This window comes from Myotis lucifugus, unplaced genomic scaffold, assembly GCF_000147115.1.
Source record: "Myotis lucifugus unplaced genomic scaffold, Myoluc2.0 scaffold_395, whole genome shotgun sequence".
Classification (NCBI taxonomy): domain Eukaryota; kingdom Metazoa; phylum Chordata; class Mammalia; order Chiroptera; family Vespertilionidae; genus Myotis; species Myotis lucifugus.
Genome location: NW_005871443.1, coordinates 43,011 through 55,594, shown reverse-complemented (window position 1 = coordinate 55,594; position 12,584 = coordinate 43,011). Strand labels below are relative to the sequence as shown.

Sequence of the window (12,584 nt, the reverse complement as noted above, 5' to 3'; positions counted from 1 at the left end):
TTGTTTTTATTGTAGTTGATTTCTCAGCTCACATTTTTAATTTCTTAAAAATATCCTCTCTGCTCTTCAACTCTTTATAATGAGCCCTCAGCAGCCCACTGTTACCCTGCATGTGCATCTGGAGTTAGAGCTGCCCTCTCCACCATCTGCTGGTCTGCAGAGCAGTTAGCCTCGGAAGCTCTTTCATTTCACTCCAGGAAATGGGCTTGGAAATCAGATGTACTTAGTGGAGGAGCAGTTTTGCTACTTCCTTAACTTAAATAAGAGTTAAGAGATTAACTTAAAAGTAAACATCATTTCTATCCATTGCTTTCACTTTTCGTTTTGGCACAAATTCGGACCCCCTTGGAGTTCTGATCTGCAGGGAAGCACGGTTTGGGGCTGGACTCAAGTTCTGTCTTTCCCGTGATGTCAAAGCTGGGGTCTTTGTGATGATAATAGATAATCACTGTGATTGAACACTGTTCTACTTTTTAACTCAGCCCTGGTTGGTAGATGCTGTTATTGTTCCATTTACCGGTAGAGCCCAGGAGAGAGGCACAAAGGGGATACATCACTTAGAGTCAGCTAGCTGGTTCAGAAGCAGAGTGGAGAGGCTGAGCACGGCCCTCATCCAGCAGCCCTCTGGAACCTGTCTGGGAGGTTTCCCTCCACAGGAAGTGCCTTTCTGAGCACAAGGCCCTGTTTGAAGGCCCCATGTTGTCCATCTTCTTTTAACCTCTCATGTTTCCTGATTCTTTCTCTAAAACTATAACCTATTCCTCTGTGATATTTTCCCCTGTGGTGACTCTCTTCTAGTGGCTCTTCCAACACTGAGCAACCCTTTCATTCACACGGGCAATTGGTAAACCTGGCACAACTATGAGGTCCCTCTTACCTCCCATTCTCTTAAAATCTCTGTTTAGATAAAAAGTCCCAAGCAAAAAACTTTTCACAGTACTCAGTAATGAACTCATAAGCCAGCGATTTTCAACCTTTTTCATCTCATGGCATACACAAACTAATTACTAAAATTCTGCAGTACACCAAAAAATATATATTTTTTGCCAATCTGACAAAAAAATTGATTCATTCACAATGGACGGCTATTGTTATGTTGACTGTTGACCTTTTTTTATTTGATAGTCTAAGACAGTGGTTCTCAACCTTGGCTGCACATTAGAATCACCTGGGAATCTTTTTAAAAATCCTGATTTCTGGGCCTCATCCTCTGAAAATTCTGTTTCTTTGTTATGGGGTGGGGCCACAACATTAGTAACAAACGGAATTTCCGGAGGATGAGGCCCAAAAATCAGGATTTTTAAAAGATTCCCAGGTGATTCTAATGTGCAGCCAAGGTTGAGAACCACTGGTCTAAGGGAAAAGAGGTCCTTGCCCCTGACCAAAATAGTCAGGTGTTGCATGTTTTAAAAATTGTTGCAGCATACTGGTTGAAAGTCGCTGTCATAAGCAGTTACTAATGGTTTGTAGACAGAGTTGGTTGTCCTGAGGCAGTCACAGCTGTTTTGCTGTGATATTTTAATTTAACTCCATGCTTGCAGTTAAGGTGTGTAATCCCACCACATCTTTTATTCTTGAGGCTTAGCTGGGTTTAGTCACTTCATGATTTGTCTAAACCAGAGTGAGTATCTTGAAACCTTGGTGAGAAGAAACTCCTGTCCATACTCTGCTGTGGGCACCGAGCACAGAATCCCTGTCAGGAACCAGGTACCTTTGTGTTTTCTGGCGACCATGCTCCCTTCCGCCCACTGCACCCCTCCAGCTGCCACTCCCCTCTCGCAGTACGTCCTCGTCGTGACTGTCACATTCAGGGCTCTGCCACACTCCTCGCTGTCCATGTGCATGACGGGCAGCTGCATCGACACATTGCCCAGCTCAGAGCCGTTGGATGTCCAGCCAATGAGGAGGCCCTGTGTCCCTGGGATGAGGATGCGCTCCGCAAAGTCCTGCTCGGGCATACAGACGGGGAGCCCCGTGTCTGGGCACTGGATGGGCAGCTCCAGCTCCAAGAGCGAAATGTCATTGTCCCCCGTCTCCTCCTCGTACATCATGTGCACATGGATGCGCTTCACCTCGATCGTCAGTGGGTCCTTGCTCGTTCTAGGAAAATCTGAAATAATGGACAATCACTGGCTTTTGTAACCTAAAGCCTGGTTTTCAGGTTACAATAATATGAAACTAATTTCTCAGTGAACCCTGTGACAAGGCAGAGGCTGGGTAAAACATGCCATGGCTAATTGTCCTGATCTCCTTTCTTCATCTATGGAACGAAGTATTCCAACTAATTCCTCATACTCCTTTAAAAATCAAAATGAGCCCTAACCGGTTTGGCTCAGTGGATGGATGGAGCGTCGGCTTTCGGACTGAAGGGTCCCAGGTTCGATTCCGGTCAAGGGCATGTGCCTTGGTTGCAGGCACATCCCCAGTAGGGGGCGTGCAGGAGGCAGCTGATCGATGTTTCTCATGGATGTTTCTAACTCTCTATCCCTCTCCCTTCCTCTCTGTAAAAAGTCAATAGAATAAAATAAAATAAAATAAAATAAAATAATGGAAGATTAAAAAAAATCAAAATGAGTTATTTTGGTGAAGTGGTAAAATAAACTAGGGGAACTTCTTCAAGCTAATTAAAACTGGGCCGGTCAGAAGTAGTTTTTCAGGTTGACATTTCGTTGACTGAAAAATATTCAAGGACGAGGAGTGAAATATAATAAGGTTCTTCAGAATCATAATAGAGAACTTTCCCAGATTATCACTGAACCTTTGCGACCTCCCTACAGGACAGAAGTTACTGCCCATTTTTCACTGATGAGGACTGAAGCACAGACAAGTTAGGTGGTGAGCTCCACGTCACAGCCGTGGCCTTGGGTGACAGGGGAATCTGAACCCAGATCTTCTGACTTTCAGTCAATTATCTGCCAACAACACAGCCTCTCCATTTCAGTATCAAATTATATTTTTATCAGCCGTGACTTCCTCAGACTGAATATTAGCATTTGTCTGCTTGCTATGCCTAGACATTCCACCAGGTATTTTACATATGCTTTCTCACTTTATAAGTAGCTCAGTAGTATTGAAGCTAAATTCATTTCTATATTGCATTAAAAACAAAACTCTAGTTTTTAAATTTTCATTCTACATAGAATACTGTTTATTTCCAACATGGTCTTATAAAAACGAGTGCTAAAATACTTACTGGTTTTCACACTGATATTTCTGTGTAACAGTGAACATTTTGCTGTTGTCAGCACAAAATTTTCCTCTATTATAACACCACCACAGAAGTCTTTTCCTTCGGAATCTATTAGTTTTACCTTAAATAAAAACAAGACAGACAATAGCTAGTGGTGAAAATTAGCAGGATTAGGGGCAGTATAGTCTGATGGTTAGAATATGGGTTCCAGCCCTAGCCAGTTTGGCTCATTGGCCTGTGGACTCAAGGGTCCCGGGTTCGATTCCAGTCAAGGGCACATGCCCTCGTGGTGGGCTCGATCCCCAGTCGAGGGCATGCAAGAGGCAGACAATGATTCTCTTCATCATTGATGTGTCTAACTCTTTCTCCCTTCCTCTCTGAAATCAATAAAAATATATTTGAAAAGAAAAGAAAAAAAAGAATATGAGCTCCAAAGATAGCCATTGAGGGAGTCAGCTGAAGGTACAGTGGATGGACAAAGCAAAGATGTATAGTGTAGCCTAAAGCAGCCACTAAGCAAAAACAATTCTAGTAAATTATCCAACAAAGAAGGTAAAACAATAAAAAAAATCAAGTAATTCAATAGAAGGCAGGAAAAAAAAAAGAGGAAAAAACAGATGGGAAAAATACAAAACAAATAGCAAAATTATGAATTTAAGCCTACCTAGATAAGTAGAAAATGGTCTAAATATCCCATTAAAAAGGCAGGGGTTTGTCAGATTGTGTAAAATTAAAAGTCAACTATATACTGCCTATAAAACATACTGTAAATATAATTTAAAAGATTGGGGGGAGGGGATTACATGCTAACACTAATCAATAGTGTCAATACCAGACCAGGGAGATATCAGAACAAACACTATTACGAGATGAAATGTGAGGTTATTTTGTGGATTAAACAAAAGAAAAAAATGTACCCTCATAGCATAGGTGCTGGCTCAAGAAATGTTGCTTATAATTTTTAGTAGTTTAATAAAATGAAAAATGCTAAGCAAAGTATAAATGCTTTTCAAATTTAATGTAGCCTCATTTCTGGAAATCTTAAGTTTATTAATAATAGTTACCATATATTAACTACCTACATAAGTCAGGTGCATTTTCTTTAACCCTCACTACAATTCTTGTATCACTATATTTTATAGGTGGGTAACACCAAGTTTGAGGGAAGACGGCATTTTCAGCATCAGTGTGCTAGACTTGTAGTAAAATGCAGTGGAACATAGTGTCAATTTCTTACCTAGAATGGAAGAAACAAGTTGTAATGATAATTTTCAACTCTATATCCTAGGCCAGTTAATTCAGTTAAATAATTTCAGAACTATTTATTATACCAGAGTAAAAATCTAATAGTATTTAGCTTGCCTATATAAGTGTGTCTGCAAACGTGTTTGATTTGTATGTAGAGAATGCTTACCTCACAGGTAATAGCTCCTGGTCTTGTTGGTACTAACATTACTTCTATAAATGAAAATGGCCACTAAGGTCCCCTTGAATGGGCTGGGAGACTAGACCACCACTGTCATCCATCCACCAGTCCCCACTCCCCATGTTCTGAGGTCTGCCTTAGTGCATTGATGAAGATGATAAGAGTGCAAGTATGAATAAGGGGATCTTAGAAAGCTTAAGGAATATGATCCTATTAACCAATGTCACCTCAATAAATTTAATTTAAAAAGAGAGAGAACAAGGAGAAAAGGCAACAGAAGATCAAGTTCACCAGCTGATAACTGGACCATTCTGGTTTTGTCCCTTTCCATCATTTTATCTCCCTTCACTCAGTCTCCTTTCAAATCCGGGTCATTGCAGTGGTCACTGAGCTCTCTTCAGTTGTCTGCGTAGGGCCCCTCCTAGCAGCCAGTGATTCTGCTGGCTCAGCCGGCTTAAAGTGTTGGACACACACACACCGAGGAGCATTACTCACAGACCCTGTAAAGAAACTGAGAATGCTAGGCTGTCCAACGTTGCAGTCACATGTGGTTACTGAGCATTTGACAGGTGACTGGTCCAAATTGAATGTTCTCCAAGTGTAAAACACACCCCAGATGTCAAAGATTAGTAATGAAGAAAAGATGTAAATATCTCAATTTTTTATATCTGTTACATGTTGAAATAATAGTATTTAGACATATTGGAGTACTGGTAAATAAAATTCATTATCCAACTTCATTTGATCTGCTTTACTTTCATTAGTGTGACTAGGAAGTTTCAGTTACATATGCAGCTTACATTATATTTCTACTGACAGGGCTATTCTAAAGGGTGTACTTCAGGGCCTGGCTGGTGTAACTCAGTGGTTAGAGTGTTGGCCCATGGACTGAAGAGTCTCGGGTTCAATTCCTGGTCAAGGACATGTACCTGGGTTGCAGGCCAGATCCTGGCTGGGGTGCCTGCAGGAGGCAACCAATCGATGTGTCTCTCTCACATTGATGTTCCTCTCTCACGTTGATGTTTCTCTCTCTCCCTCTCTCCTTCTTCCCTTCCACTCTCTCTGAAAATCAATGGAAAAAATATCCTCTGGTGAGGATTAACAACAACAAAAACCCACAAGTAAAAAAGGTGTACATTAAACAAAAAAGGTGTACAAATAAAAGAGATGATCTGCATTAGAGGCAAGAAAAATGGCAAACATGTAAATTAAAATATACATTGGTGGTATAAGCCATAATAATAAAAGTTATACTTATTTTATGGAATTACTAAAAAAGCAAGAAAAGAATGAAATGCTGGTTAAAATAGCAGATGGCTATTGTGAGGTGCTTGAAATAACTTGGCGGGGGGATGAAAATATTAACTTTATATATTGGCACGTTATAAATGAATCTTTAAATGTCAAGAGTGGCCATCTATAATAATAAAAGCATAATATGCAAATTAGACCAGACGTCCTTCCAGACGACCTTCTGGACAAAGCTAGGGCTACAAGAAAAGCCCGGGTCCCGGGTGCCAGAGGGAAGCCAGTGCCGGCAGCCGGGGGAAGGAAGGCCTACTCTTGCATGAATTTCATGCATCGGGACTCTAGTTAAATATAAATAGAATATTTAACTTCCAAACCAGTCAAGGGGGGAAATCAGAAAATAACAAAAATGAATGCCAAAGAAGAGAAATTTCCTCCACACAATAGTGGAGCTGGAGTTCCAGCTAGGAGGCTGGGGAGTGGAGAGCCTATGTCCTTAACTCTGGCCACCTGCCTTTCCTGTGGTCACTCGCCAGGTCCATGGCACCTTACCCACCCAAGTGCGACTCCAGGATACCTATGGTCTGAGAGAAATGACATTGGGCCTAGGGTGGCTATAAATAAAACTACGTTTTTATTTGGTGAAAGAATGAAGACTGCTAAAGTTGTGAATTCGGCATTAGAAAGTGCTCTGAAGTAGGACTTTGAGATTAGTTAATGGTTCACTTAAATCAAAAATGCCTCTTTCACTTAGTCATTATGTTTCTATTTGGTTGGCAAAGACCATGGAAATGACAAGGAGGATGAAACCTGTAACTAAAAGTGAAAACATGTTTATAAAATGTTTCTGTTACCTGCCATGGGAAAATCTGAAGATTCCGCCTGCTCCTCTGTGTTGCCCTGATGCACTCAGAATTCAGGATTCCACACGCACACTTGTCTTCATTTGTGGTGACAACATAAGAAAGGTCAGTGCCTTCCAAGTCAAACATCGGGTTTTATCTACTCAAATGGTGCTAACTACTTGAATCTGGCTTCTTCATGCCCATCATTTTGAGACTAGAGGCCCAGTACACGAAATTCATGCACTCTGGGGGGTCCCTCAGGAGTGGACCTAAGCTGTCAGTCAGACATCCTTAGGGCTGCTGCGGAGGTGGGAGAGGCTTCTGCCACTGCAACTGTACTTGCCAGCTGTGAGCCGGGCTTCTGGCTGAGCGGTGCTCCCCCTGTGGGAGTGCACTGACCACCAGTGGGCAGCTCCTGTGTTGATCATCTGCCCCCTGGTGGTCAGTGCGCATCATAGCGACCAGTTGTTCTGCCATTTGGTCGATTTGCATATTAGCCTTTTATTATATAGGATGGTCTTTGGTTGATTACTCCCACCCACCCACGGTTGGGGCTGCAGAGGGATGTGGGAGGTTGGCCAGCGGGGGAGGCACCTTGGGATGGCTGCAGGGTGTGTCTGGCCTGTCTTGCTCAGTCCCGATAGGACCCCAGCAGCAAGCTAACCTACCGGTTGGAGTGTCTGACCAGTGCACGTTATAGCGAGTGGTTGAGTGGCCTTAGCATTTCATTAGCATGGAGCCACAGGTGAAGTTAAATCACGTGCTCTCAGTGTTTGTAGGTTAGCTAAGATACTGCTAGGACCCAGGCAAGCTTCAGCGTGGAGGAGGGGAGGGCTGGCCGCGTCAGAGTGACTCCTCATCTCATAGACAAGAGGTGGCTTTTCAAACGTTATTGTAGGAGGAGTGGGGGTGTGTATGGGAGCCGACAGGGTAGGAACGGGAGAGACCACCTTTTCTCACTGGATTGAGAACTCACCATGTGGGATGCACGATTTGTAGTCTTGGCCCAGTTTATACCCCTGTGCACAGCTGCAAATGTAGGAGTCCTGTCCCGGGTGGCAAAAGTGTTGACACCCATCAGTCCTCAAAGGGTGACATTCATTTTTAGCTGAAAAGGAAAAAACCAGAAGTGCTAACATGGAAATAGTTGTTTTTTAAATTTCCTTGTGCCTTGGGGCTCTGGCTTTTCAGTCCAAATGTTCTCATTCTTTTCAGATTTTTGGTTCCCCACAGAAGCACTTCCCACACTTCTGTCTTCAGGAATGTGCATGGAGAAAGCAAAAGTTCAGTGAGTGACAGCCCTTGTATTTGTCCTCAGAAAATGTAACTTGGTCATGGATATATGTGTACATATTGCAAGGCCTCTGCCCATTTTCACAACTTTCACTTCCCGCTACAGGTGGGGATGTGGGATGGGAGGGTTCTAGTGGGACCCCATGTGGATGGCTGAGCAGCTGGGATGAGGATCAAAACCTTGCTTTGGCATGTGTTAGGTTTGGGATGTCTGCGAAACATTACGTGGGGCTCTCAAGGTGGCAGTTAGAGGAGAGAGATGGACTTCAGTGGAGAGATCTGGGCTGGGAATCATATTTTTCCCCAGAAAACTGACTCTGTATTGACCAGAGGCATTGAAAGGATTAAGTGAATTTATTTCCATATAGGATAATTATTGGTAGGAAATTAATTTCTTCCCACTCCCGCAAAGAATATTAGTTCATGAAGCTATAAATCTCACACCCATGCCTACCTCTGAGCCAGCCTGTGTGTGACTCCCCCTTACAGAGGGACCCTCAGATCCCATCACCCTGCTTGGGGTGGGTCGGGTTCCAGGAATTCTGGAGAGTAGACTGTAAATGGGTTAGGCGGGGCTGGGTTTGGGAGGACAGGGAGGGGACTCTAAGCAGTGGAAACTGTAGGGAGGTGTGTTTGGAAGGCAGGAGGGCCATACACAGAATGGTTTCCAGTGGAGAACCGGGTTGGAACTAGGTTCCCACGGGCACCCTTGGCTCACTCCTGGAAGCCCATCTCTGTACGGTTGGGGTGGGTCAGGGTGGCTGGGGACTCACCGAAGGCGCAGTCCTTGCCCTCGTAGCCCGAGGAGCAAGTGCAGGTGTAGCTGCGGATGTTGTCCTGGCAGGACCCGTTGTTGAGGCAGGGCTGGGAGACGCATGGGGAGCCACCTGCCAAGAGGGATGTGAGAACCTTGTGCACGTGGAATCATCTAGTTCCTCCTGATGTCCCCTGGATTAGGCTGCCAGGTGCTCCTCATGTGTCCCCTGGGGTCCCACCAGCCACCTGTGCCCATGAGGTTTGTCTAAGTCCCCCTCCTTCACCTCCTTCTCTCTTTGCTGAGCGACCATGGTGACCGGTGACTGTGGCTGGCTGCCCCAGCTCTTCTAATTCCCCTCACCCATCCCTGTGGCCCTCAGTCACTGTGGTCTTCTGGGGGCTCCTGCTAAAGGGACACCCAGCATCCCCCCAAGCCTAGGATGAGCTGTCACTTTCCTCAAATTAACCAGGATCTGACCCTTCAGCAAGAGGCCCCAGGGAGCCTGCGAGGCCCCAGGAATGAGAGGAGCGGCTCAGGATGGGGACCCTCTGGCCTCTGCCACCCGAGCCCCCAAGGGAGCGTCTCCCTGACTCCCCAGGACTTTGGGAACTTTCCTACCCTTCTCCTCGTCCTTGTCCTCAGAGAGTGTCCAGGTGCCTACGTGTGAAACGTGGAAAGCCTTACCTCATCTTAAGGAAAAAGAAGAGGAAATAATCCCTGCAAGAGTTGAGGCCACTTACCCATATAACGTTGCCAAAATTCATCCTGTAAAATTAAAATATAAAAGGGTTGCAAATAGATGATTTTTTACAATATTTTCTCCCATTGATTGACTTAAAGATAACAAGTGTTGATTTTATCCACTTAATAGAAAAATACTGGTTGAAACAGAGAATGCAAAAATTGTCTGCTTAATATTCTATTTAATATACGTGGAACATTTCCTATTTCACGTGTATTTTCTGTAACCTATTTAAGGAAGGAGAAATAATAGTCTGTGACGTGGCACAAACACCATGACCATGGCCTCCCAAGGTCACCTTCCCCTCCTCCAGGGGCACAGTATTCACTCATGTCCTATTCTACAGAGTGCATGATGTGGATACAAAGCACTAACACCACTTTTTTATAAGCCAATGAAACAACAATCAAAAGTGGGTATGTGTATGTGTAAGGTTAGTTTGGGTGGGGGGTATCTAAAATTAGGATAATTACTCGGAATTAAAGCCTAGAACGTAAACAAGTGGTTGCCATCTCCCAATCATACTTGGACTTGTAACAACCTGAATGATGTCAAATTAAGAGGACAATTTTCCGGATGGACCTAGAGGGTAGTATGCTAAGTGATAGGCCAGACAGAGAAAGACAAATACCATATGGTTTCACTTATATGTAGAATCTAAAGAACAAGATAAGTGAACAAAGAAAACAGAAACAGACTCATAGATGCAGAGAACAGGCTGACAGTTGCCAGGTGGGAATGGGGTTAGAGGGATGGGAGAAAAAGGTGAAATGATTAAGAAGTACAAATGGATAACACTGGCTGAGTGGCTCAGTTGGTTGGAGTGTCATCCTATACATCAAAAGGTTGAGGGTTCGATCCCCAGTTGAGGTATGTACAGGAGGCAACCAATCAATATTCTCTCTCACGTCTCTCTCTCTCTCTCAATCCCTTCCTCTCTCTCTCAAATCAATAAAAACATATCCTTGAATGAGAATTTTTTAAAAAGGTTGTACAAATTGGTAGTTTCAGAGTAGTCATGAGGATGTAAAGTACAGCATAGGGAATATAGTCAATAATATTAATAACATTGCAATAATTATGTAGGGTGTTAGATGGGTACTAGATTTATTGGGGGAACAATTCCTAAATTATATAAGTGTCTAACCATTAGGCTGTTCATCTGAAAATAATATAAAGTAATATTGAATGTCAACTGTAATTGAAAAATAAGAAAACCCCACAATTTTCCTTTAACCAGGAAGTTTTAATTTCTTCTAGTTTTATAAAAGATGGTCTATTTCAGAAGAGCTCTCTCATATATAAAATTAGAGTATCTAAAATTAGAATAATTCCTAGGAACTAAAGCCTAGAGTGTAAACAAGTGGTTGTCACCTTCCAGTCATACTTGGACTTGTAACAACATGAATGATATCAAATTAAGAGGACATAGCTAAGCATGCAAGAAACAATGATCTTAAAAATATACTAGGGAAACAGGTCAATATTTTATTCAGAATAACTTTAAATATTGCTACTGTTGTATGTAAAACTAGGAGATCTTTATTAAATATTTTACGTATTAGACCTGTCAGATTTGACTGGCTTCTCTATCTTCTGATAAACTTATGAATAAGCAAGAATTGTTTGCCTCTGTCATTTAGAGTATACATATAGTCAGTTTTAATCCAAATTATAGATTATGAGAGATATTTTTACTATGTAGACACTCTAGAGAGGCTTTTTGTTCCTTAAAAATCTGTTGATATATTGAAGCAATTAGGTCTCTATTAAAAATGTCAAATTCTGTCAGCGTCATGACAAGCTGACTGATGTTTGTGATGAGTAAGCTAATCAATGTGGTAATGTGCTTAATCAGAAGAAGGTGTTTAGGGGTGTGGAACTGAGTTAGTATCCTACGTACTAGATGGGAAAATTATTTCACTTCTCTGTCTCTGTTTCCTCATCAGTAAAATTAGAATTAAGTCAGCCTCACAGGTAAGTAAACAGGTCATTAATTTAGCTTCGTCTTTTTGAGAAATTATGCCCTCTCGGGCAGCAGAAATTGGAATAATCAGAAAGTGTGTGAGTTCATGGTGAGGGTACATACAGTGGTCTCATCAACTTCAAATACTTCTCTTGCTTCTTCACGGACACAAATTTCTTCATAACATTCTTTTTCCAAATTTCCCTCAAAGATCTCTTCCAAAAGATAGGAGCCAGCACGCTTCCATCTTACCAGAACGTCACTTGCTTTGGAGGCAGAAAGAAATACTACGGAGCAAGATAAGAATAGAGATGCCTCAGCAGTGATGGACTTCCCCAGGGATTGCCATGCCCGCTCCTGGGAGTCAGAGTACATGGCGCTGCCACTACCTGAGGCCTGGCTGCCTCCTCTCCTGTCCCCATCAGACCAGGTCCAACCTCTCGATTCTTTCGGGCCATCTCTTCTGGGAGGACCCGAAGGGATCCCATCATTTCCAACATATTTGTCATGAATTATAAAGAGATCAGGAAGCTCTTTTGGGAGCTGAGTGAAGACCCGCTGGCCACCCAGGGGCTCCTCTGTCCTAGAAAAAGCCCCCGGACCAAACCCACACGGTCCTCGAGGACACAGTTAGGAGGGCGACACCCACCTGAGGGCTCGGCGCCGTGGAGGCCCAGGAGGAGCAGGAACAGCCGGACGCAGCCCGCCATTCTGACGGCGGCCCAGGGACAGGTCTGCAAACACAGTGGCCAAAGTCCGCCCAGGCCTCTCACAACACAGGGAAGCTGCTTGCTTAAACGACCACCAGCCCTAAAACGTGGAGCCAAGCAGGGGACAGGGGCAGAAAACGGGAAAAGAAGTGTCTTCCGCTAAGAGGACATTTTGCCTGGAATTTTATTGGATTCATTCAATGTTTTATTTTTTTAAATTGTTTTATTGCTTAAAGTATTACAAAGAGTATTATATATGTCTCCTTTTTTTTCTCCCCTTGACCTTCCCCCGGCCTCCCATATCCCCAGTGTCTTGTGTCCATTGGTTATGCTTATATGCATGCATACAATCCTTCGGTTGATCTCTTACTCCCCCCCCCCCCGCCCCCCAACCCTCCCCGGCCTTT

The 12,584-nt window shown here is 43.4% G+C and overlaps 1 protein-coding gene across 2 annotated transcripts; it reads right to left on the bottom strand.

The window, feature by feature from the left end:
• Nucleotides 1-1,345: 1,345 nt before the first annotated feature.
• Nucleotides 1,346-12,349, bottom strand: PROZ (protein Z, vitamin K dependent plasma glycoprotein). Of its 2 annotated transcripts, XM_006102032.3 has the most exons (8): nucleotides 12,117-12,349; nucleotides 11,591-11,754; nucleotides 9,500-9,524; nucleotides 8,776-8,889; nucleotides 7,686-7,817; nucleotides 6,719-6,804; nucleotides 3,194-3,311; nucleotides 1,346-2,110 (listed from the first exon to the last, which is right to left on the bottom strand). In XM_006102032.3, exons 1-8 carry the CDS (start codon nucleotides 12,175-12,177, stop codon nucleotides 1,596-1,598), a joined length of 1,215 nt encoding a protein of 404 aa, XP_006102094.1. In that variant the 5' UTR covers nucleotides 12,178-12,349; the 3' UTR covers nucleotides 1,346-1,595. The 2 variants fall into 2 exon arrangements, with proteins under 2 accessions (XP_006102094.1, XP_023599269.1); XM_023743501.1 differs by having other exon boundaries at nucleotides 11,591-12,349.
• Between the last annotated feature and the right edge of the window lie 235 nt (nucleotides 12,350-12,584).

Excerpts from the sequence above, each read along its gene's own strand:
- PROZ (XM_023743501.1), bottom strand. The coding sequence starts at position 11,842 with ATGTACTCTGACTCCCAGGAGCGGGCATGGCAATCCCTGGGGAAGTCC. Across the intron at positions 9,525-11,590 it reads TTGAAGTTGATGAGACCACT|GATGAATTTTGGCAACGTTA; the intron begins GTATGTACCCTC and ends TTAATTTTACAG. Across the intron at positions 7,818-8,775 it reads GGGCAAGGACTGCGCCTTCG|CTAAAAATGAATGTCACCCT; the intron begins GTGAGTCCCCAG and ends TTTCCTTTTCAG.